General features: G+C 37.4%; 2 protein-coding genes across 2 annotated transcripts in view; one reads left to right on the top strand and one right to left on the bottom strand.

Moving 5' to 3' along the window:
- dnah6 (dynein, axonemal, heavy chain 6) overlaps window positions 1-11,632 on the top strand; it is an 80,626-nt gene extending 68,994 nt beyond the window's left edge. The window contains exons 64-75 of the mRNA XM_016228934.1: window positions 1,410-1,498; window positions 2,150-2,296; window positions 3,780-3,918; window positions 4,410-4,529; window positions 5,708-5,829; window positions 7,120-7,249; window positions 7,361-7,488; window positions 7,628-7,813; window positions 9,675-9,747; window positions 9,908-10,059; window positions 10,954-11,176; window positions 11,529-11,632. Of these exons, the coding sequence (XP_016084420.1) occupies window positions 1,410-1,498; window positions 2,150-2,296; window positions 3,780-3,918; window positions 4,410-4,529; window positions 5,708-5,829; window positions 7,120-7,249; window positions 7,361-7,488; window positions 7,628-7,813; window positions 9,675-9,747; window positions 9,908-10,059; window positions 10,954-11,176; window positions 11,529-11,632 (1,613 nt within the window). The remainder of the gene's footprint in view (window positions 1-1,409; window positions 1,499-2,149; window positions 2,297-3,779; window positions 3,919-4,409; window positions 4,530-5,707; window positions 5,830-7,119; window positions 7,250-7,360; window positions 7,489-7,627; window positions 7,814-9,674; window positions 9,748-9,907; window positions 10,060-10,953; window positions 11,177-11,528) is intronic.
- A 711-nt stretch (window positions 11,633-12,343) lies between these two features.
- Window positions 12,344-23,172, bottom strand: part of LOC107548356 (neuronal acetylcholine receptor subunit alpha-7-like) — an 83,908-nt gene continuing 73,079 nt past the window's right edge. Inside the window, exons 5-10 of the mRNA XM_016229030.1 lie at window positions 20,541-20,620; window positions 18,161-18,328; window positions 15,361-15,555; window positions 15,141-15,227; window positions 14,907-15,016; window positions 12,344-13,302 (exon numbers count right to left, since the gene is read on the bottom strand). Coding sequence (XP_016084516.1) covers window positions 12,760-13,302; window positions 14,907-15,016; window positions 15,141-15,227; window positions 15,361-15,555; window positions 18,161-18,328; window positions 20,541-20,620 — 1,183 coding nt within the window. The 3' untranslated portion in view covers window positions 12,344-12,759. The remainder of the gene's footprint in view (window positions 13,303-14,906; window positions 15,017-15,140; window positions 15,228-15,360; window positions 15,556-18,160; window positions 18,329-20,540; window positions 20,621-23,172) is intronic.

Below are 23,172 nucleotides of genomic sequence, written 5' to 3' on the forward strand. Positions count from 1 at the left end.
GGCTTGCTAAAACTGCTCCAGAGTGTCCTACAGTAGACCCTGTTGAGATCCTCCGTCACCCTCGGCAGCAGACGCGGCAGAACGTCCGGCGCCGGGCCTTCACGATGAATCCGCGGGAACCGTGGAAGGCTGGGTTCCATATTGAGACCTAAGCGGTTCTCGTATGTGTATAGTCCACGGTATAGCCATAGAGCCCGTGTTTCCCCGGCAGACTTCTGCCTTTCCAAGAGGGTTACAATCACCTCCAGTTCTCCATATACACCTAAGTGGATGCTATATGTGTATTTGCTTCCGAAAACTCCTTCGGGAAGGATGGGGCTTGCGCAGCGTCCCTATTCCAAGTGGAGCGGGTACGTTTTCCCAGTGTTGTCCAATCTCACTCAGTAAGGTAGTGCTTTGAAAAATGGTGAGTGGAACTACTTGTCCCGAGCCCCGGCCTACACCAGATAGGGGCGCAGGCGGCTCGCACAGGGCACTGGAAGGGGCAGCACCATGGCGCTTTGGTAGGGATCCCAATTCGTCGGTCACCGACTTGGAGTGACCGACTGAAAGGGAACATCTCAGTTACGTATGGTAACCCTCGTTCCCTGAAGAAGGGAACGGAGATGTCACGTCCCGTCGTCACGGTTGCTGTACCACCGCTGAGCGGCCAGGTCGCCGGCTCAGCTCCTCAGCGAAAACCTGGTATGCATTGCACCTGCTGCCTTATTATACTCACACTGTGATTAGCGGCAGCTGGATGCAATAATTGCATGCCATTGTGCATTGGCTCGTTTAGTTTACACTCTAAGTAGATTGGTCTATCGAAGCAATATCCCAATTCGTCGGTCACCGATGTGACGTCTCCATTCCCTCCTTCAGGGAACGAGGGTTACCATACGTAACCGAGACGTTTTTTATTTTAAAAATGTAACTTTTGATCAATTTAATGCATCTTTGAAATTAATAAAATTATTGATTTCTTTAGAAATATATCTTACCGACCCCAAACGTTTTTTAACTGTAGTCTGCCATATTTGTTTGATTGTCTCTCCTGCATTAAAATATTAAGGAAATGTAAAAAATAAAACCCCTGCTTAAAGAATGAAATAATCCGTCAAAATTTCATGCTTATTTTATTTATGACTTCTCCAGAACCTTGTCTCTGAAGCTGACACTGTTAGATCAGTATGACATGCCAAATAAACGTCAAATGAATGACCAGATTCACAAATTTTGTATGTTTATATTTGTGTCTGTGTGCTTGTTTGTATGGTTCAGTGAAAATATTATTGTTCTGTTTTTAGACTCACCTGTTTTGCACCTGCTTCTGCCTTTTATTGCAGAGTGTGTGTTGCACATGTGAATCCCCTATAAAGCTATTTTGTTGTCCTGTTTTCTGTTGTTCTGTTCTTGTACGACCTTTGCAGACACTGTTATCCATGAGGACTTCAGACTGTTCCTTAGCTCCATGCCTACCAATGTGTTTCCTGTCACTGTATTGCAAAACTCTGTCAAGGTAACACAAAGACACACACTTGCTTATACATACTTAAAAGCTTTAGAAACTGATAGTCATAAAGTTCTGTGAGTGCTCACAAACAAGTAGTGATTTTTCAGGAAAGCATTCACATGCCTTTATCTCATTTTTTATCTTTCGGGGAGGAAAACATACATCAGTATAGAGTGAAGCTTCACGCATCAGTGGCATCCATATGCTGATGACATGCACATATTTTTACCTTTACATGTCATTCATCCTTCTAGCACTGGGATATGTCTGCATGTATATCAAGTTAAAATTTTTGTCACACTAACACAGTCACACACTCCTGCAAAAAGAAGATAACACTTCACAAGAAGGAGCGCTTTCATATTTTATTCACTCTCAACCTAATACATTAACACCCCTGTGCTCACGTCCCTATCATTTAAACCCTAGCTTTACCAAATCACTGAAACCAATAGTAGTTTATAAGACCTTAAACAATGTTTCATTATAATGAAAGTGCAGTGACATGGATGTCTTTAAGCAGTCAGACTTTTAGAGTTTGTAACTAAGTTCATGAATTTTAGCAGTTCTATTTTGTCTTTGGCTTTAGTTTCTGTTTTGTTGTTAATATGCTTGTGTTGCCAGGGAACTAATGAGCCTTTGTTAATGTGATGGTAGGTTACTAACGAGCCCCCAAAGGGTCTCCGTGCCAATGTGAGACGCGCCTTTACTGATATCAGCAGTACGTTCTTTGAGGAGCACATCCTTGGCAGGAAATGGAGGAAGATCATTTTTGGAGTGTGTTTCTTCCACGCCATCATTCAGGTCAGGGCTCAAGGGTTGAAAATTCAGTGTATAGCCAATAATGGGGGGTTCTATTCAGTTTGAAGCCTATAAAGATTATAAAGTTTATAAACCTTATGGAAAGCCTTATGTTTTTCTTGCCATAAAATACGAGCAGGACTGGTGTGGAATGCTAATGCAGTTTATATGATTAAATAAAAACAATTGGATGGAAGCTTTGCAGCGTATACTGTATGGTAAACTTGTTTTGGGTTAACTTTAAATTTGTTTCTGTTTATTTCTTATGTGTCTTATATGATTTTATATAAGAACAGCTTCAAACCAGTGGTAAAATTTACAGTAAAAGTTCTGATTTCAAAAGTTCAAAAGTTTGGAACCTGTACTACTTTTTTTCAGGATTCTGTTGAATAAAAAGTTTTTATTTTCTACAAATATTTTAATAATAGTCTTCACTATCACTTTACTTTTATTAGTTTAATACATCCTTGTTGACTTTGCAGCGTATACTGTATGGTAAACTTGTTTTGGGTTAACTTTAAATTTGTTTCTGTTTATTTCTTATGTGTCTATGATTTTATATAAGAACAGCTTCAAACCAGTGGTAAAATTTACAGTAAAAGTTCTGATTTCAAAAGTTCAAAAGTTTGGAACCTGTACTACTTTTTTTCAGGATTCTGTTGAATAAAAAGTTTTTATTTTCTACAAATATTTTAATAATAGTCTTCACTATCACTTTACTTTTATTAGTTTAATACATCCTTGTTGAAAAAAAGTATTAATTTCTTTAAAAAATAAAAAATAAAAAAAATTTACTGACCCCAAACTTTTGAACAGTAGTGTATATTGTTACAAAATATTTCTATTTTAAATAAATGCTGTTATTTTTAACTTTTATTTTAAGCATAATATCTTTTGGAATTATATTGCAGGTCTACATTTAAAAACATACTCTACTCATACACTATGGTTGCATTATTTTGAAAGTATTTTATGCTCGCAAAGGCTGCATTATTTATTACAGCGAAAACAGTAATGTTGTGAAATATTATTTAAATTTAAAATAATTGTTTGCTTTTTTAATATATTTAAAAATGTAATTTATTCCAGTAAATGGCAAAGCAATTACTCGCGAAATCATTCTCATATTTTGTTTCTGAGATCCTGACCCTTATTATTATCCATGTAATTATCAATGATCAATGTATTATCAATATATCAAACCAAAAATGGTTGTACTGCTTAATATTTTTGTGTAAGCTGTGATGGGAAGTTTTTTGTTTGTTTGTTTTTTTCCCAGAATTCTCTGATGAGTATAGCATTTATTTGATACAGAAATCATTAGAAAAATGTAACATTAATCTAGTTTGAAAAATTGGTCAATTATTTGCAGATTACTACATATTCAAGAGGGCCTTACTAAATCACATCCTCTAAATCCTACCCTTATTTGTCTGTAAGTTTTTTTTTTTCTCGTACGTGTGTGTATGCTTTTATGTATGTATAGGAGAGGAAGAAATTTGGTCCTCTGGGCTGGAACATCCGTTATGAATTCAATGACAGTGACAGAGAGTGTGCTCTTCTCAACCTAAACCTCTACTGCCAGACAGGACATATACCCTGGGATGCTCTTATATACATCACGGGTATGTGTGTGTTTATTGCGGAAGTATTTATAGCATCAGTTATTGATCCACACTTTCACACGTTTCTCTCAGCTGTTTCTCTGTGAGTTTGCTTAAGAAGAAAAAATATATATATAAATAAAGTACTTTATTCATAAAGAAATAAAATATAAATGTTAATGTGGTATGATTTAATTTTCTCAACAAAAAAAACAGTGTCTCTTTCACTAAAAATTCTAAAAGGTTTTTTGTTAAGAATGCATTGGTCTAAGTAGGCATCATTTTACAGACCATCAGCTGGTGAAAATAAATGTTATTAAATTTGGTGCAGCTGGTGGCATGCGGAGACTATAAAAGAATGTTTCAGTAATGTTATTATGAGAGGCTTTGGGAAAGACTCATTAAGGAAGCTTCACACAGTGTCAAACTGTCTCATTAATTCTTGGCAAGGTGTCAGTCAGTCATGCAATGAAATGGAATGTGTTTATGTGTGTGTTTTATTATCTCTGTAGGTGAGATTACGTATGGAGGAAGGGTGACGGATGCCTGGGATCAGCGATGTTTGCGCACCATACTCAAGAGTTTCTTCTCCCCAGCCACATTAGAGGACAGCTATACCTACTCTAAATCAGGTTCACATGTTTACTTAGCTAAATGGGAAACTCCATAGACTTCTATTGTTTTTACTAGTGTAGTACTATAACTCTAACACAAAACTTTATACATTTTTACTATTTGAAAAAAACAAACAATTTTTATAAAATTTTTGCAAATGAGGGTGTCCCCAAAAGGAGGTTTTGTCAGTTTTTGCTCACTTCTGTGTGAAATTTGACCCCAAAATATGTGACCCTGGACCACAAAACCAGTCCACAAAACTATAAGGGTCAATTTTTTAAAATTGAGATTTATACAGTACATCATCATAATTTAAATTGAGATTTATACACCTGAAAGCTATATATAAGCTGAATAAATAAGCTTTCCATTGATGTATGGTTTGTTAAGATATGACAATATTTGGATGAGATAGAACTATTTAAAAATCTGGAATCTGAGGCTGCAGAAAAATCTAAATATTGAGAAAATCGCCTTTAAAGTTGTCCAAATTATGTTCTTAGCCATAAATATTACTAATCAAAAGTTTAGTTTTTATATATTTATGGTAGGAAATTTACAAAATATCTTAATGGAACATGATCTTTACTTAATATCCTAATGATTTTTGGCATAAAAGAAAAATTGATCATTTTGACCCATACAATGTATTGTTGGCTATTGCTACAAATGTACCCGTGCATAAGGTTTTATGGTCCAGGTTCACATATGCATATACTCACGCTCACACTTATGATAAATAATATGGACACACATATAGCTACACTCATCAAATACAAAATCTGGTATTCAGACTTGCAAGTCATGTAAATTAAAGATGGAGTGTGTATTTTTCCCACGCTGAAATACTTTCTGCTGTCCCAGTTTTTATGTGCAGTGACAACTATATTCACAAGTACTCGTATATGTTGACTTCATTGGTCACCTTTGCTAAAATTAGCTTTTTTATATATTTAGATAAATGTTACTGGCTAGGTAGCCATTTACATTTTGATTCATTTAACCTCTGGAGTCCTTTGGATACTGTTAATGGAAAGCCATGAGCACGAGGGGTGGGGGGAGTGTTTTTTAAAAAAAAATTTATTGGAGATTTTGTTTAGTGCCACTACTCTTCATTGCAGACTTTATTATATTGACACCAGATCATTACACACTTCACCTCTAAGTAACCAAGACATTCTTTCCTTTTGTGCAGGGATTTATTTTGCTCCTAATTCAGACAGGTTGACTGAATATAAGCAATATATTGAGGATTTGCCACTGATCGATGATCCAGACGTCTTTGGCATGCATGAAAATGCTAACTTGGCCTTTCAGGTAATTCTCACCTCTTTTAACCGCACACAGAATAACAAACTCAGCAAACTAGTTCTGTAAGTATGAGTATTTGTTCAAGTCCAGTATTTTAGAACTTATTCTGTACAATTTTGTGCTGTAACTTTATGCCATAAAAATTTGGTTACAGTAGGTTTTTGTCTAGTTCTCACAAACACAAGCCTGGTAAAAATACCAAGTATTTGACCAAGGAACTAGTACTTATGTAAGCAGTTGTTTAGTAGACTTTTTCTAATCTAAATCTTTTTACAATAGTATATAATCCACACCATCACCCACGTCAAAGCAAGTTCCACTGAGGAGCAGCTACAGAAATCATAATACCCACTGTTATCCCCACTGTGAAAATTCATTACTACACTGTGAAAATCCATTCATTACCATATGACATCCATTGACAGTCCACACAACCAAACTTTCATGCATCAAAGCATACAAAAGACATGCTACAAGTGATTCATATGAATTGAACTATTAATTCCACATCTTCTAAAGAGACATGTTCATATATAAATACTGAATAAAAGCACATACATAGAGCTCATCAAATATGCCAGACACTTACTTGACTCACAAGAAGCTTTGAAGCTTGATAGCCCCAGTCCTCATTCACGTATCCATGTTGCGTTACCAGAGTATTCATTAAAAAAAATCAATGTTTGTAAAAAAAAAAAAAAAGATTTGGAACAACATGAATACCAAGAAATAACGATAGAATTTCCATTTTTGGGTAAACCTTTCCACCTAATGCACCTAAAATGTTATTAAATAATATCAATCCACAAAATCTGTACAAATTTGTAATGCAGCCTCATAAATCTCACTGTGTGATACTGGAGAACTGGTCCCCCAACTGGGCCCCCACAGAATCCAATTTGTTCATAATTGACACATTTCGCAACATTGACACTATTATTAATAATTGATAAAAATTAGGTATTAAACTGAACTCAATCAACACTGAACTGACTGGAGCTGAATAATAATGCTTTTGTTTCGTAAGAGCACTTTACAGCTGAATTTGAATTTACCCCAGAAGTTTGCATCAATGATTCTGTTACTTTCCTGTTTAATACTATAAGGCTTCTTTGAACCAATGTCTATAAAGCGCTATATAAATAAAGGTGACTTGACTTAAGCCATGTTTGATTCCAGTGTGACTGTCCTTGCTTTTTGTGCATTGCACGCATATTTAAAGAAAGATAAAGAGCACCTGCTCCCTGACATACTATATAACACACATGTGGGTCTTCTTTCCATCATTGAATACAGAGGCAGGAGACAATGACACTGATCAGCACCATTCTGGAAGTCCAGCCCCGCTCCTCTGCTGCAGGTGGAGGGAAAAGCAATGATGAGGTGGTTCATGAGCTGGCTGACTCCATCTTAGCAAGAATCCCTGGTTAGTCTCAAAACCCTGTAGCTCCTTTCACACAAGTCTACTGTCACTTAATTGTTTTATAATAAGTTTTTGGACCTGCCTGTGTGTGTGTTTGTATGTGTATCTGAGCAGAGAAATTAGATATGGATGCAGCAGTGGAGAGTCTGTTCTTGCAAGACTCAAACGGTAGAGTCAACTCTCTAACCACTGTGCTCGGACAGGAAGTAGACCGATTTAACTTCCTGCTGCGTGTACTTAAGGTAACAGAACATTTTTTTTTATTGTAATCTACAAATGATGAATTGATTATAGTGGCCAGTCCAACAAGAATGAATTATTGATCACATTAATCTCCCTGCTCTTGATTGTTTGTATTTGTGTGCTTGCATTTCTCTGCAGACTTCGCTATGTACTCTGCAGAAGGCAATAGCGGGTCTAGTGGTGATGTCAGAAGAAATGGAGAAGATTTATAACAGTTTCCTGAATAACCAGGTTCCTGATCACTGGTCTAATGCTGCCTACCCATCTCTCAAACCCCTCGGCAGCTGGGTTAGAGACCTCACCCTGCGCACCGCATTTATAGAGGTATGTCTGTGGAGTCAAAATGATGACACTAGTGTTTCCTATTAATTACCTAGACTGTGGAAGCTTGCTAATTTGTCCCGCCTGATTCATGTTGAACCGAAAGTATTTTACACTTCTCATAACATAAAACATTTCTAATGTTGTGTTTTGCGCAGTTGCTTTGACAGCGCATTGTCAGTCACACTAAAATCTAAATCGTATATGGTTTAGTGCAATTATCATATCACAAATGCCTGTTATGTTAGAATATAATCTCAGATTGGCTCGGGTTCACACAGTAAATGCTGTGAAACCCATCTTGAAATTGTTGTCCATGTTCAAATTATTTGGCTTCTTACAGTGTGTGCACTGAGACTTTGAGTTCACTTTCAAGTCCAGGTTCAAGTCAGTTTTTTTTTCTTCTCAGTTTCAATTTGGTCACTAAAATATGTCTGACAGACACCAGATTGATGCATTTTACTTTACCACCATAGTCTCCCAAAATCCTGTTGGAAACACTGACACAATATTTTAAAATATATTTTAAAAGCTTGCTTACTTGAAATTTTGATGCATTTAAATCTTGATTATGTTATTCTAGTCAGTAAATAATATACAAACCCGATTCCAAAAAAGTTGGGACACTGTACAAATTGTGAATAAAAACAGAATGCAATGATGGCATTAAAATACAGTAGTCTCTGGTTTAACTCTCAAAAGCTTATGCGCACACGCACACACACACACACACACACACACTTTTTTCCTCTGTATTCAGGAGGTTCACCCTCATTGTACATGGACAATTTCCTCTGGGTAGGGAATTCCAGTAAAGTCCAGTGATATATGAGTTGTGTACTGTTGGTATTCTAGTTCACAAATGGAGCTAGAGGGACCCACAGCCATTCCAAACAGCACACTCTGGCACTCAGTCAAAAAAAGCTACATAAACAACTTCTATTTCCTCACTGTATATACTAGCTTCACTGTCTGGCATGCACATATGGTCATAGTTATCTTGCACGGGTTGATGGGCACACCCAAACTGTTATCTCTGACCTGATGTGCTGTTCCGTGTGGCTGGTCTGAGTGCTGTGTTATATAACACACAGACATGCACGATAAGCTCATGTTAATATGGATGAATTGCAGAAGTATGCTGTTTTTTAAATAAAATTAAAAAAGGCTCAGAATATGTAACCGGACTAGTTTAAATTTCAGCAGTGAAGTGAGAGGTTTCCTCTACATCAGCATGAATAGACTGAGGTACACTGCATAATACTATATAAGCCCACCATCATGTATGAAAAAGAAAATTTCATATTCTACCATGATATGGTGAAAATCAGGTTTAAGGAAGGTGGTGAAGAAGAACATGTACCAGCACAATCCTCATTGACATTTTTGTCTTGTTTCTTGTGAAGCAGCAAGTTTAAATTTTTGGAGGGTGAATGAGATTTGACAGCTAAGCCAGAAAGCAAGATTTTCACTGAATAAATAAAATTTCAGTTGTTTCTCACACAACATTTTTTGGGGAAAATGAGGTGAACTTTTTTCTATACAAAGATTGTAGTACACTAATATAAGCATTCATTGTTTATCTGTTTGTAAATATCCAGATATTCTCCCCAGCAGTGTGATTATGGGTGGGTAGTAGTGTCCACCAGCTATAACCTTCAACCCTCTAGTTACTGATTCTTTCATATCATCTGAATTAGAAATGATCCAAGTCTGTTGGCTTTAGCTTGAGCTAACTTTTTTCTCCCTTAGTTTGGTAAAAGTTGAGTTTTTGCTTCTTTTTTTTCATTTTTGTTGACGTTTATTCTTCTTTTCATTTTGAATTGAGAAGTAGTACACATTGGTTGTATTTGTGTTTGAGCAGAGTTGGATCACAACAGGTCAGCCCAAGTCTTTTTGGATTTCTGGATTGTTTTTTCCTCAAGGATTCCTCACAGGTAAATAACACGTTTGCTTACGTGCTCTGGCAAATGAAATAAAACCCTAACAAAATTTGGCCTTGCTAATATAGGAGAAATCCAAATGTTTACAGTACTTTTTCAAACTTTGTTGAAACACTTTTTTTTTCAATAAAGAGTTGGTTCATGTGTCTCATAGGTGCACTGCAGAATCATGCCCGCAAATACAACCTGCCCATTGATGAGCTGAATTTTCGTTTCAACATGGTACCAGTTTACAGAGACCAGACCCTTGTCACTGAAGCTCTGAAAACCCTTGAGCCAGGGGAAGAACTTGACATGGACAAGGAGGTCAGCCCAGAAACATTTTTCAACATATATATTTCTGATATGATTACAACAGAAATTTCAGATGGTTACATGATAAAGGGATTTAAGTTTTATTCACTTTTTTTAGCACATCATAATTTATTTCTTCATGACCATTTTCCTCCTTGAATTACACTACCATTGAGGCATTTGGACTTGGCTTATGCTCACCAAGGCTGCATTTATTTGATAAAAAAAATACAGTAAAAACAATATTGTAAGATATTATTACTATTTAAAATAGTTTTCTATTTAGTATATGTTCAAATGTAATGTATTCCTGTGATGGCAAAGCTGAAATTTCAAAGGCCATGACTCCAAAATCATTTTAATGCTAATTTTTCAAGCCATTTTTTCATGCTAATTTGATACTCAAGAAACATTTGTGAAAACAGTTGTATAGAAACCATGATGCATTTTTATTTGAAATCCAATTTTTTTCAGCATTATAAATATCTTTGACTTTTGATAAATTCATTGTGTCCTTGCTGAACAAAAGTCTAAAAAAACTTGAACTCCAGACTTTTCAACAGTAATGTAATCTTTGGTACTGTGCCTTTAAGAATCCAATGTAAACATCCTCTTCATGTGAAAATTGGTGCTTCTTAAGATTTCATACTGTAATTCTCTACAAATAGGTGGGCCAGGTTTAAGGAATGAATATTATCTATTTATTTCAGATTGAGACGAGTCTTAGAAGATGCTTTTTGAACTGAGGAGAAAGATTTGTGTTGTGAAACCAAACTTTCATTGTACAGTTTTCCTTAGTTAATTATCTTAATTAAAAAGATCAAGGAAAATGTTTACAATGGTATGTTTTTTGTTTTTAAATCTGACACCATGAATGAAGTCAATACATTGTGGTCTGCCTCATAGCTTCCCACCATGGAGGATGGTGTGTTGGTTCATGGGATGTTCATGGATTCTTGTCGCTGGGATGACACAAATATGGTTATTGAGGACGCGATGTTGAGAGTGATGAACCCCATGCTGCCTTTGGTACATTTCGAACCTCAGCAAAACTATGTTCCTGAGCCTACCCTATACCACGCACCTCTGTACAAGACCTCGATTCGTGCTGGAACTCTGTCAACTACAGGTTATTTTTTAACTTGTTCAGAACTTCATCTTGTGTCAAGTTTAAATAGTTATCATGTTCCCACCACAGCGTAAAATAAAAAAGGCTAATTGTAGATTTAAACCTCACAATTGTAACTTTATTTCACTTTTTAAAATTCAGCTCAAAATTTGCCCACAATTACCCCATAATTAACTTCAGGTTTTTATCCTGAGGCGGAAACATGCTTCCATATTTTTACTGGAGGAAAAAATACATTGTCTATAAAACTAGTATCAGATTCTAGCTTTGAAGTTGTATTATATGTGTTATCATATTTTTATCACTTTTATTGTTTCTTTTATTTAATTGTATATTTTGTTCTGTCTGTTAGGACACTCCACAAATTTTGTGGTAACTGTGATGTTGCCAACCAACCAGCCCAGTGACTACTGGATCTCAAAAGCATCTGCACTACTCTGCCAACTCAATGAATAAGCAACGCTGTATGCTTTACTTCACTTACTTCTTGAAAATGTATATCCTTTCTCAACTGAGCTTTTAGTGTTTTGAGCATAATATACATTAAAGCCTTAAAAAAACATTAAAAATGAATTGTAAATCAGAATGAACTGTAATGTTGCATTGTCTATGTGCTAAGAACAGAGCCACCAGTCTTGCCTTGGTATTTGCAGCTCTAGTAAGTAGAGATACCAGTTGTAAAAGAAAAAACATGGTCAAACAAAACATGCCCCATGCACAATATACAGAAAGTGAAAAATAAATGCTGGAAAATGATTCTCCAAAATACGTAGACTCACCTAGAACTTTTTTAATTTTAAATTTTTTTAATCTATATTTTCTAACAAAATGACATATATCCACAGTGTTTACATAGTATTTTTTACATAATACAACAGAGCACAGGGTCAGAATGAAGTCACAAAATAATGACACTCTGATTACTTGGACTAACCAGATACAAGTGAGAGATTTCAACAGACTAATAACTGTAATATTTATATAAAAAATATCAAAATGATGAAACATGACAGTTAAAGAGCATATTAACTCTACCATATGTGCTATTGTTGCTTTGGTAAGGAAATGTTTGCTAAAAATGTATGGAATGTTATGTCAACTAAATTCTAAAATAATAATATGAAATGATACCAAAAATATTACTAAAGCCAAAGGTGGAAATGAAACTGTGACTTCCAAAGGGATAACAGGATTGATTATGTTTCAATTTCAGCACATAAACTTCACAGACACATTTTTAGCTGTTGTGACTAACAGTTTTAGCACACTGAGAACACATCTCTACATAAACCAACCCTCAAGTGCTCAGTCCAGATACATTATATAAAGACATAAAATATCACCCAAACAGCTTGTCCAATGGTCTGTATGTTTGTTCGAAAAGTCACATTTCAAAAATACACAACTTTGTCAAGTTTTTTTTTTTTTTTAACAATAGTTCACGTTGATCTCAGAAAGATGAGAAGAGGAATGAATCGACTTTGGTGGTAGACACTTCTCACACTCAATCACGTGGTGTTTTTTATATATTTATGTATCTTAAAAAACAAAAGAAAACAAATGAAAATGCGAAGCTATTACGATTATGTGAAATCTTTCGAGACAGCCTCAATGAAGTTTGGCGCGGACATGAGAATGGTAAAGGTGCAGATAATGGAGAAAAGTGAAAATGCCACCAGACAGAGCCGATCCACTACTGCTGCTGCAAATTTCCACTCGCTGCAGATGGCCTCGGCCTCATCCTGGTCACGGAAGCGCTGAGCGATGTACATCACCTCCGCTAGAATGCGATGGATCTCCTGTTCGCCTACAAACATCCTAACTGCCTCCCGCTGTTCTTCGTTTGGTGACCCGCTGACTCGCCCACCGCTGCAAGACACACCAGAGTCGCTGCTGGGTGGGCAGCAAGCACTGTCAATGGAGTGGTAGCCAAAGTACAGGTTCATGTGACCATTGGTGGTGGAGTTGGTAGAGGATGGCTGACCGGGCATGACTCCCATCTGAATGCTGCTGGCGCTGGCGTGGTGCGCTGGAGAGTGGTCATATTTGTAACTTGCTTTGCGTTCCTCACCTGGCTTCTTCATGCGCAAGAACCAGGCACACCAGTTGAGCAGGATTACGCGCACCTAAGAAGAGCAGGAAGAGTCTGCTAAAAGATTAAGCTCTCAGATGGATGAACGAGGCATTCCTGTCTATATTTTGATGATATGCTGTATGAAGTTGGAATATTTCATTAGATTATGGAGAAGTGCCCACTGAAGGTTTGTGTTTTTAAAGATTCAGACCTGTTTCCAGCAGCAGGTGCGTCCCACTGGACATGAACCAAATAAGAAACACTAGACAGCTGTAGCTAAGAGCTCTTTTCTTCTTGTAAGAGAAGCAGAGGAGACATTAAACTTTAACACAAATAGACCTCATTACCTCTCCAGTGGGAGACCATGATGCCAACTGCATTCTACAACTCACCTACATTGCTTATATTCAGGATGTTTTCTCAGATTTTTGTCAGAAGTGATTTTTTCTTCAGTTGGATTTTTGTGAATGCAGCACTAGTTGTTTGAACGGAAAGCAGTATTTTAAGTTAAAGATTACACAATTCCTGATAGTTGGTATTGTTCAGAAACTGTTCGGTCACATTTTATTTTAAGGTTCAATTCTCGCTATTTACAAAACATTAATTATGACTTAATTATGAATTATGACTCAATAAGCTCCTAATTTGCTGCTTATTAATAGTTAGTAAGGTAGTTGTTAAGTTTAGGTATTGGGTAGGATTAGGGATGTAGAATATGGTCATGCAGAATATGTGCTTTATACGTACTAATAAACAGCCAATATGTTAATAACAGGCATGCCAATAAGCAACTATTTAATAGTGAGAATTGGTCCCTATACTAAAGTGTTACCCTTTGTTTTACTAAAATATTGCAGTAACAGTCTTCAAACAATGTGAAGTGATTTTATGAATTTACACTTGAAAATAAAGGTTCTTTATTGGCACTTTTGGTTCCATGTAGAATCTTTAACATCCATGAAACCTTTCCATTGCACAGAAGGTTATTTATAGTGGAAAAAAGGTTCTTAAGATTCCTCACACTAAGAAAAAACAAGGTTCTTTTAACCCAAAATATTTCTTATATGCTATCACTGTGAAACCCCCTTTTGGAACCTTTATTTTTAAGATTGTATATGTATGGATGAGGAAGCCTGAAGGCTGGAATACACTATGCTATTTTTTTTGTACAGATTTCCCCCCCAATTTGCAGTCTGGAGGAGTTGACGCTAGTTGCCAAAAGATGCCGCAGATTTTGGGCAGTTGGAGTTGACCGATTTCAAAGAAAATCGCACAGTGTGTGATGGAGATCTTTATCTTTAGACTCTGATTCCATCCAGTCAGAGGATCTCAAACACATTTGATATTTTGAGCTGATTTTAGAACAATATTGTTTTCAGTTGTGCATCTTCTGGCAATAAGGCACATTCTTCTGTGTGAGTTTGTGTTTTCAGTTTTAGTTATTTTAGTACAAAAATGAGAAATGTTGCCTTGGCAACTGGCTGAAATTGTTGTTTTTTTCATCTTTTATTTCAGTTAATATTTATTTTATTACAAATAATGAAAATAGTTTTTGGTTTTTAGTTTTAGTTAACAAGCCTGTTCTGGGGTCATAGTCCTCCTCTTTTTTCACCTTAAAATTAAACAATCTGCTTACTTTTAAGAGTTTTCACTCACCCATCTTGGCATCTTTCCCCCTTGTGGATCATGATGATGAAACTGCAAAACGAGGACGGTGACAACAACGGACAAACCCACAATCATCATGGTGCTGGCAAAGTACTGAGCTATAGAGCCAAAGAAGAGACAAGCATTTAAACCTGCAAGCTGTACTGTCTAAAACATCATCAATGGCCAAAAAGTTCTGCGTGAGATTCAGTATAATATTAAAATTAAGCAATCTGCACGTGCCTATGAGAGGAACTGAGTCAGAGGTGGCCGGCATGATCTCAGCCACTAGCAGCATGAAGACCGTTAATGACAAGAGGACAGTGATACCTGACAGACGGGAAAGTGAAGAAGTAAGTATACAACAAAATAATGTCATTCCTTCATGCATAGTTGTGCATAAACTTTCCATAAAACATTGTGATAAAAAAACAAAGCTTTATGGTCAAGCATGTCATCTTACCCAGTGATATCTTCTCTCCAGAATCTGCTGGCAGCAGGAAGACGAGCAGAGCCAGGCCGGAGATGAGCACACAGGGAATGAGCAGGTTCAGACCATAGTACAACGTTCGCCTGCGCATCGTTACTGTAAATGTCACATCAGGGTACGGCTCCTTACAACACTCATAATACAACTCATTACGCTTCCCAGGGACCCCTGACAAAACACAAAGGAACGCATTCAGGTTTATGTCATACAACAGCAGACATTTTCCACTAATACAGTACACTCTGGTGTCCCATTACTTTTAATGAAGCATTACAGGCATAAATCTCATGTTTTTGTTGCTAAAATTATTAGATATTGTCTTACATACTGTATAGCGCAATAGCATGAAAAGTGGATAGTTTATATCGCATCCGCATTGTGATTTTGTTCTGTCCCACCTCAGGGGTCTTGATTACTTTCTAGTAATGACTAAACATCTCATAACGAGAAACTAAGTCATTATGAGAAAACATGAGAAAGTTTGTCATTATTATAAAAAAATCATTCAATTCACAAGATACTAATTCAGAATGACAGATTATTTCATTTAAAATGTATTTCGTAATTTTAAAATCATGGTTTTAAACAGTATTTAAATGTCCCACATTTTGGTTACAGGGTAAAAAAAAACCCCTGATATAATATGAATAAAAATTTAAACAGCTCATATGATATTTAGTTTGATATCCTGATATCCCAACATTTTATTTGAAGAAAAAGTATATATGTAATGATGTATATATACAAAAATTCATTTTGTTAGGTTTCAAATCCTTTTGTATATATTTTTTTATATATGCTGTCTTTGTTAAAAGAGGTAAAAGCTAAGTCAGCACTTCAAAGTGACCCTTACACAACAGAACTGAGATGAAGACTTTTCTGAAAATAAAGGCTGTCAGCCAAGACGAGCGTATTTGTGACAGGACCAAATCACAGACAGGATCTTCATGACCTTTAAAGTGCATAACCTCCAAAACTTTAAATCTAAATCAAACATAAGATTTAGCCATTATTTATTCCCTGTTTCTTCTCCTTGATCTGTGTGTGCACAAGACTAATATTTGCTTTCCATTTTCCTAATTTTTGCAATGCACTCCATTTAATCCTACAGTGCTCTCCAAAGTACACATGCAATTCAATAATTCTGTGCCTCATAGTCAAACAAGCCCAACCCAAGTTTTAATGATATGAAACACAGCGATGTTTTCTATAATATAGTATCTTAAAATGCAATCCATAATTCAAAATGCATGAAATAAACATTATTTCTACCAGTTGCAAGAGTAAAGGGAAACAACGACATGACATGTTGCAAATGAGACAGTCTTGATCTGTCAGGGTCAGACAGCCCTCCTCTCCAATTGATTAAAAATTAAATCAAAATTGTAATTAATCAAACTAGGCAGGCGGAGGAAGAGCTTTCATCAGGATTTCATGCTGGTCAGAATTGTCATGGCACTCAGAGACAATCAAATCAGAGCAAATTGCTGGTTTTAGTCATTTAACTGATTACAAAAGGCCTACTTGAGTGATGTGGTTTTTTTGTGTGTATTTGAAGGGGGAGGGATTTGTAATCATAGTTATGCAAATTTGTGAGATGAATGAAAAAAACGGGAAAAACCACCTAATAGCACATACAACGATTCTTGTTGCATATCATAAATGTTTGCACTACTATGCAACAGGGTGACCAGTAGATTGTGGATGTGTGTGTGCAATGTGTGTCTCCCTGCGGTGTTAAAGATGCCCGTTCACAGACTGCCCATGTCACTGCACAAAGTTGGCATGCAACTGGCCATTGGTGCCAGCCAGAATCAGTGCCAAAGCACTGCCAACTACCATCAGGACCCCATCTGTCGAACAGACCCTGGGTCACATTGGCATTGAAAGCAAAAAAATTAGAGACTGAGACAGAAACAGAGAGATTAAAAAGCCAAACACGATCAGATTATGATATTAGAAAACCTGTGCCACACAAACATTACTTTCTAATATTAGTGCAAAACATCCTATAGTGTTGCACGATTACAGGAATTTCACACATTAACAATGTTATTTAATCCTGTTACAATGTAAAATCACATAGAAAAGTAAATTAATTTGTTGTGATCGACAGGACGTTAAAATTCTGTATGCGCTGTCTTAATCTATGAAAATGACAGAAAGAATGCTCTCCTGAGAAAATGAGTCAAGACACTTTCTTTTTATTGTCCATCTGAGTATGAACATAAAAAAGAAGTGTCTTTCAAAGACCTTCTGTACTGTGTGTTAAGTTTGTACTCCCTACAGTCCAGCAGGGAGGACAAAATAATCACCTCAGCATTCAGATTAGCCAACAACACTTTAACAGTCTTCCATGAAGCAGATGGGGGGGGTATCAAAAGTGTCCCTCCAGGCAAAGAAAAACATTCAAACACACATGGCCTATACTGAGCACACAATAATGCATTACTGACACTTGAAACCCCAAATGTGTGAAAAGTAAACAGATCTATACCATTAAAGAACAAATGTGTGAGTCACAGGTGTTTGTACTCAATGCTTTCATAAAAATGAATTTGGTTCCTCACAAAATGCTCCCTCTTTTAAAACACCAAATTCAGGCCACCAGAAACTTAAAGCAAAAAAAAAGACATTAGCTAAAAAAATTTGACTATATAAACATATTTTATTGCAGCTAGTTGCCAAAACAACTCAAAAGGCCAGACATCTCTGAAATCTACCTGAAGAAAGACCTTTACAGTATCTCAATAGTAATGCCAGGGACTCTCACCCACTAAATCCCATTCTCCATTGGGAATGTATGAAGAGATGTCCACTGCCTGCATCTGTAGGTCCAGCAGCCAGCCGTTATGAGTCCAGGAGCCAAACTTGAGGTCACATTTCTGTATATCGAATGGGAACCAGCGCACATCTATGTAACATGTACTCTTCAGAATACCTGCATGATGATTACACACAAACACATACATACCTGTATCAACAAAATTAATAATAGTAGAGAAAATCATTTTCAACTAATTGTATGAATGAAAATTATCTTAACTATTACACTATACTGTATAGACAGCCACTATTTACACTAAGTGTGAATAGCAATAGATTATATTTATACTATGTAGAAGATGGAAGAAGAGGCTGTTCTGGGTGCTGTTACGGCACAATCAGTGGCGTCCCTGTTAATTCAGTGATTCCCCTGGGTGCTTCGTCTAAAAGAGCAGTTTCTGATCATGGACGGCTCGCATCTTTATAAAGACGCCGTTCCCTATCCTCTGTCAACAGCCACGATCGTTGTCTTCAGTGTCTGGGCATCCAGCTCACTGAAGCGGATGTCTCCAGTGAGGGCTGGTGTGCTACATGCAACGGGCAGGCAGCCTCGGGGTTCAGGACAGGGCCTCAACTGCTTTGGCACATCAGCTGCCCCGAGTTGCTGACAGTGCTATTAGCCTTGCAGTGGTTCCGGCCGCTGCTGCTTGGCAAGCACATGTTGGTCCGCACGGACAACACTGCGACTGTTTCGTACATCAACTGGCAGGGTTGTCTACGATCACGTCACATGTCACAACTCACCTGCCATCTCCTCCTCTGGAGTCAGACGTGGCCCAAGTCGCTGCATGCCATCCACATCCCGGGGGAGCTCTATCGTGCAGCCGATGCGCTCTCACGACAGCTCAGGTCCCCCGGAGAATGGCGACTCCATCCCGAGACGATCTGGCTGACCTGGAGTCGATTCGGGGAGCTCAGGTAGACCTGTTTGCCTCCCATGAGTCCTCCCACTGCCAGCTGTATTACTCCCTGACTGAGGCCCCCCTCAGCACAGATGCACTGGCACCTGGTGGAGTATCCTCCAGCACCCCCGGCAGTCATACTGGGCGGAGCAGTCTGACGCCAGGCCCAGTATTGGTGTTAGCTTGCCCGGGTCTCCGGTCAGCCCCTGTACTTGGCTAGGTGTCCATATGGCTTGATTCCCTTCGGGTGATCCCATATGTGTACTCTTCCACGGTAAGGTTTCCCTCTCTGTGAACCTGTGTCTTCCCTTTGACAGACCATTCTTTCAGGCTCTGCTGGCAGTCGTTCCATTCCTACTCTCAGGTAGGACCTGGCTCAGAGTCCCATTCCATATGTAGTGCTGCCCCAGGCCTGGGTCAGTCCATATCAGTGTCTCCACATGATACCTCCCTACGGGTAGGATGTGGCCTCTGTAGTGCCCTTCTCTGGAAGGCTCACTTCCCCATCATTACTGCCAAGCTGCAGCAACAAATAGGAAATACTTGAAGCAATCTTTCATTGAAGGTCAAAATCCCTTCTGTTAAGAAATGTATGTGGTGAAAGGAACAGCGGCTTGGCTATCACCAGCAGCGATATACTCACCTATGGTCCCTGCGGGTACCAAGGTCAGCGGATTTGTGCTGGGGCGGTGGGAAGGTTACGACCTTTGCGTAGCATTTGTCTGACATGCGGCTGCTTGTCAACATTTGAAATGCCATAGGGTTGTAATGGGGTTCAGGTTGTGGCGCTTTCCATGGACCCCTAATGTAGAGTTACGACATAACTCGAAGTGACGACAGATAGGGAATGTCTCGGTTATGTACGTAACCCTTGTTCCCTGATGGAGGGAACGGAGACTTTATGTCCCCATGCCACAACCTCGAACCATCGCTGGTTAGCAGGGACAAGTTCTCGGCTCCTCAGCATAAAACCTGATGCAAGTGGATGCACCTGTCGCCTTTTTATACCCGTGTGCACGGGGAGTGGCTCAGCATGCAGAATCCACTAGCCAAATTTCATTGCCATTTCCTCTTAATCAGAGAAGATTTGGGCTCCCAAGTAAGACCCCTAATGTCCATTCACGACATAACATCTCCATTCCCGCCATCAGGGAACAAGGGTTACATACATAACCGAGACGTTTTTTTAAGACACTCTGTTGTTGTTTCTTATTTATTTACACATTTGTGCCATCAAACTGTTGTATACACTCATAGCCGTGTGATATCGCTCTGTATCAGCATGGCTATGATTTGGCTGTAGGTGTGATATTGTGTGTGATATTGCTCATGTACAGAATGAAACACTGCTAAAGAAATATATTTAACATTTTTATTTATAAAACATATTTGTGTGGTTGATATAGTGGTAATAATAATTTGTACCTGGTGGTATGTACTGACAGGAACCTGATGCATTAACCAGGACGTTTGTATGGAAGGTGGCATCAAATCTCTCATCAGCACTGCAGAGAAAGAACAGAACAAAGTTTACTCAGAATATTTTTGTAACTGCATTCCTTAAATGTTTGCTGCCCTGTAATCTGCATAAACTAACCTACATGGGACAATCAAATACTAGTTATTGTCTTCATATTATGTGATCGGTCATGATGCAACTTAAAATAATTTCTATCCCAGTAGCTCTCTGCAGAATAATATATGTGTCCTTGTTCTTTTATGTTTCTCCTACCTCCCACAAAAATAATATTCTGTTGATTAAAATGTCCAATGCAATTGACATTGTAGTTACAAGGAGGCAGTCCAGCAGTTGTATTATTCAAAAACCTATTCATAATTAATCATACACCAAAGCACCATCAGCAATATGATTAAGAAATGAAATTCAGGTAAAATCTTAGCAGGGACAGATGCGTTTGATAATACCTTTGTAAAATAATGTCATAAATCCTCAGTGACATTTAGGATTTATTAGTATGTAGGAGGTACACAATATGGTTTTAAATATGTCAGTAATTATACACATTGTGACCTTTTATTTGGCACATTAGTCATTTAATTAGTATTTGGACAGAGGTGGTGTAGGTTGTACATGTGTGTATGTGAGTAGGATGTGGGGGTGTAACATGGGAGCACACAAATATGCATCATGTATATATGTCCAGTGCACTACAGTGTTTTTATGTGTAAAATTGTACTCTGACTTCAGGTACTATGGATGCTAAAGCAAAAATGCTGAAATATGCATGTCATGCAATATGCATGTTACACATTATGAAATTATAAGCACTATGTGGCATCATATTTATACAAAGTCAGCACGTGTCAGCATAGGTTTGGTTGAAATGAGAAAATTCAGCTTTCAGATACGATAGTATTTATTAATACTTTTAATTAAATTTTATTTATATATTTTCACTTCATTTTGATTTTAGTTTTTATATATTTTTATTTAGCTTGAATTTATATCTATTTTAATTTTAGTCATTTTAGTATTTCAACTTAAATGAAAATTAGAAATGTTGCCCTATAACCAAAATAAGTTTAAGTTTAAAATATTTTATTTTATTTTATTTTCAATGAATGAAAATGAATGATTTTAATAATAATAATAATTATTATTTTTATTTATATAGCGCCTTTCCAATACCCAAGGTCACTTTACAAGTCAGGTTTAAGGAACAGAAACAGAAACAGATAAACATCAAAACCAGAAGACAGAACACATAGCAAGAGCTGAGAGTAATATACAGAGACCTCTTACAAAGTTAGATTAGAGATACATGAGAATGTAGATAAACATCCATAACAGGGTACAAATTACAGACTGAGAGCTGAAGAGTAATATTCAGAGAAAAAATTTGTTTTTAATAGGTTTTTGAAGGAGAGAAGGGAGGATGCTTGACTGATGTTTTGGGGAAGAGCATTCCACAATCTGGGAGCCACAACACTGAAAGCTCTAGATCCCATAGTCACCAGATGAAACTTAGCGGTGACTAACAATCCCTCACTAGAAGATCGTAACGAGCGGGCAGGAACATAAGGCAGAAGTAAGTCAGATAAATATGTAGGACCAAGGTTATGGAGAGCTTTATAAGTGAGAATTAGTATCTTGAAGTTTATGCACAAAGAAACCGGAAGTCAATGAAGGTGATTGGGGTATTGTGATCGCTCTTTCTTGTGTGGGTAATCAAGCGAGCTGCAGAGTTTTGAACAGATTGTAGTCGTTTGATATTATTAGCTGACAGGCCATAAAGAAGTGAATTACAGTAATCTAGTTGAGATGTGACGAAGGCATGTATAACAGTTTCAGCATCCTGCTGCCTGAGAGATTACGCAGGTGGAAAAAAGCTGTCTTTACTACTTTACCAATGTGATCATTGAATGAAAGAGTGGAATTAATGAGAACACCAAGATTGCGAACTTTAGTGGAGGGCATAATCAGATCACCATCCAGATCCATCAGTTGACCAGAGAGCTTAGATACTACAGCTTTAGAGCCAATCAAAATTACCTCAGTTTTATCAGAGTTAAATTTAAGGTAATTTGCCTCCAGCCATAACATAACATTGAGTTCCTTGATGCAATTAGTTAATGCAGGCAGAGGAAACACTGAGGTGGAAGGTGCGCTAAAATAAATTTGAATGTCATCTGTGTAACAGTGGAAGTTAAACCCATAGCGTTTAATTATTTGTCCAATTGGTAGCATATAAATGATAAAGAGGAGAGGGCCCAACACAGAACCTTGAGGTACACCAGAGCTGATGGATTTGGTAGATGATTTGTGTTTCTGGTTTATAACAAATTGTTGCCTCCCGGTTAAATAGGAGGAAAACCATTCAAGGGCTGTGCCAGTAATTCCAGTTGCTGAAAGCCGTGAGAGGAGTACCTCATGACAAACAGTGTCAAAAGCTGAGCTGAGGTCTAACAGAAGGTCAGAGAAGATCGTTATGAACCTTAAGAACCTTAACCAGGGCTGTTTTTTCATAATTTTCGATACAGTACTGATTAGCACTGAATACTTTTTGGATATTACTCTTTCTACACACTGTTTTAA

The sequence above is a fragment of the Sinocyclocheilus grahami genome, unplaced genomic scaffold, assembly GCF_001515645.1.
Source record: "Sinocyclocheilus grahami isolate Dianchi unplaced genomic scaffold, SAMN03320097.WGS_v1.1 scaffold346.1, whole genome shotgun sequence".
Taxonomy (NCBI): Eukaryota; Metazoa; Chordata; class Actinopteri; order Cypriniformes; family Cyprinidae; genus Sinocyclocheilus; species Sinocyclocheilus grahami.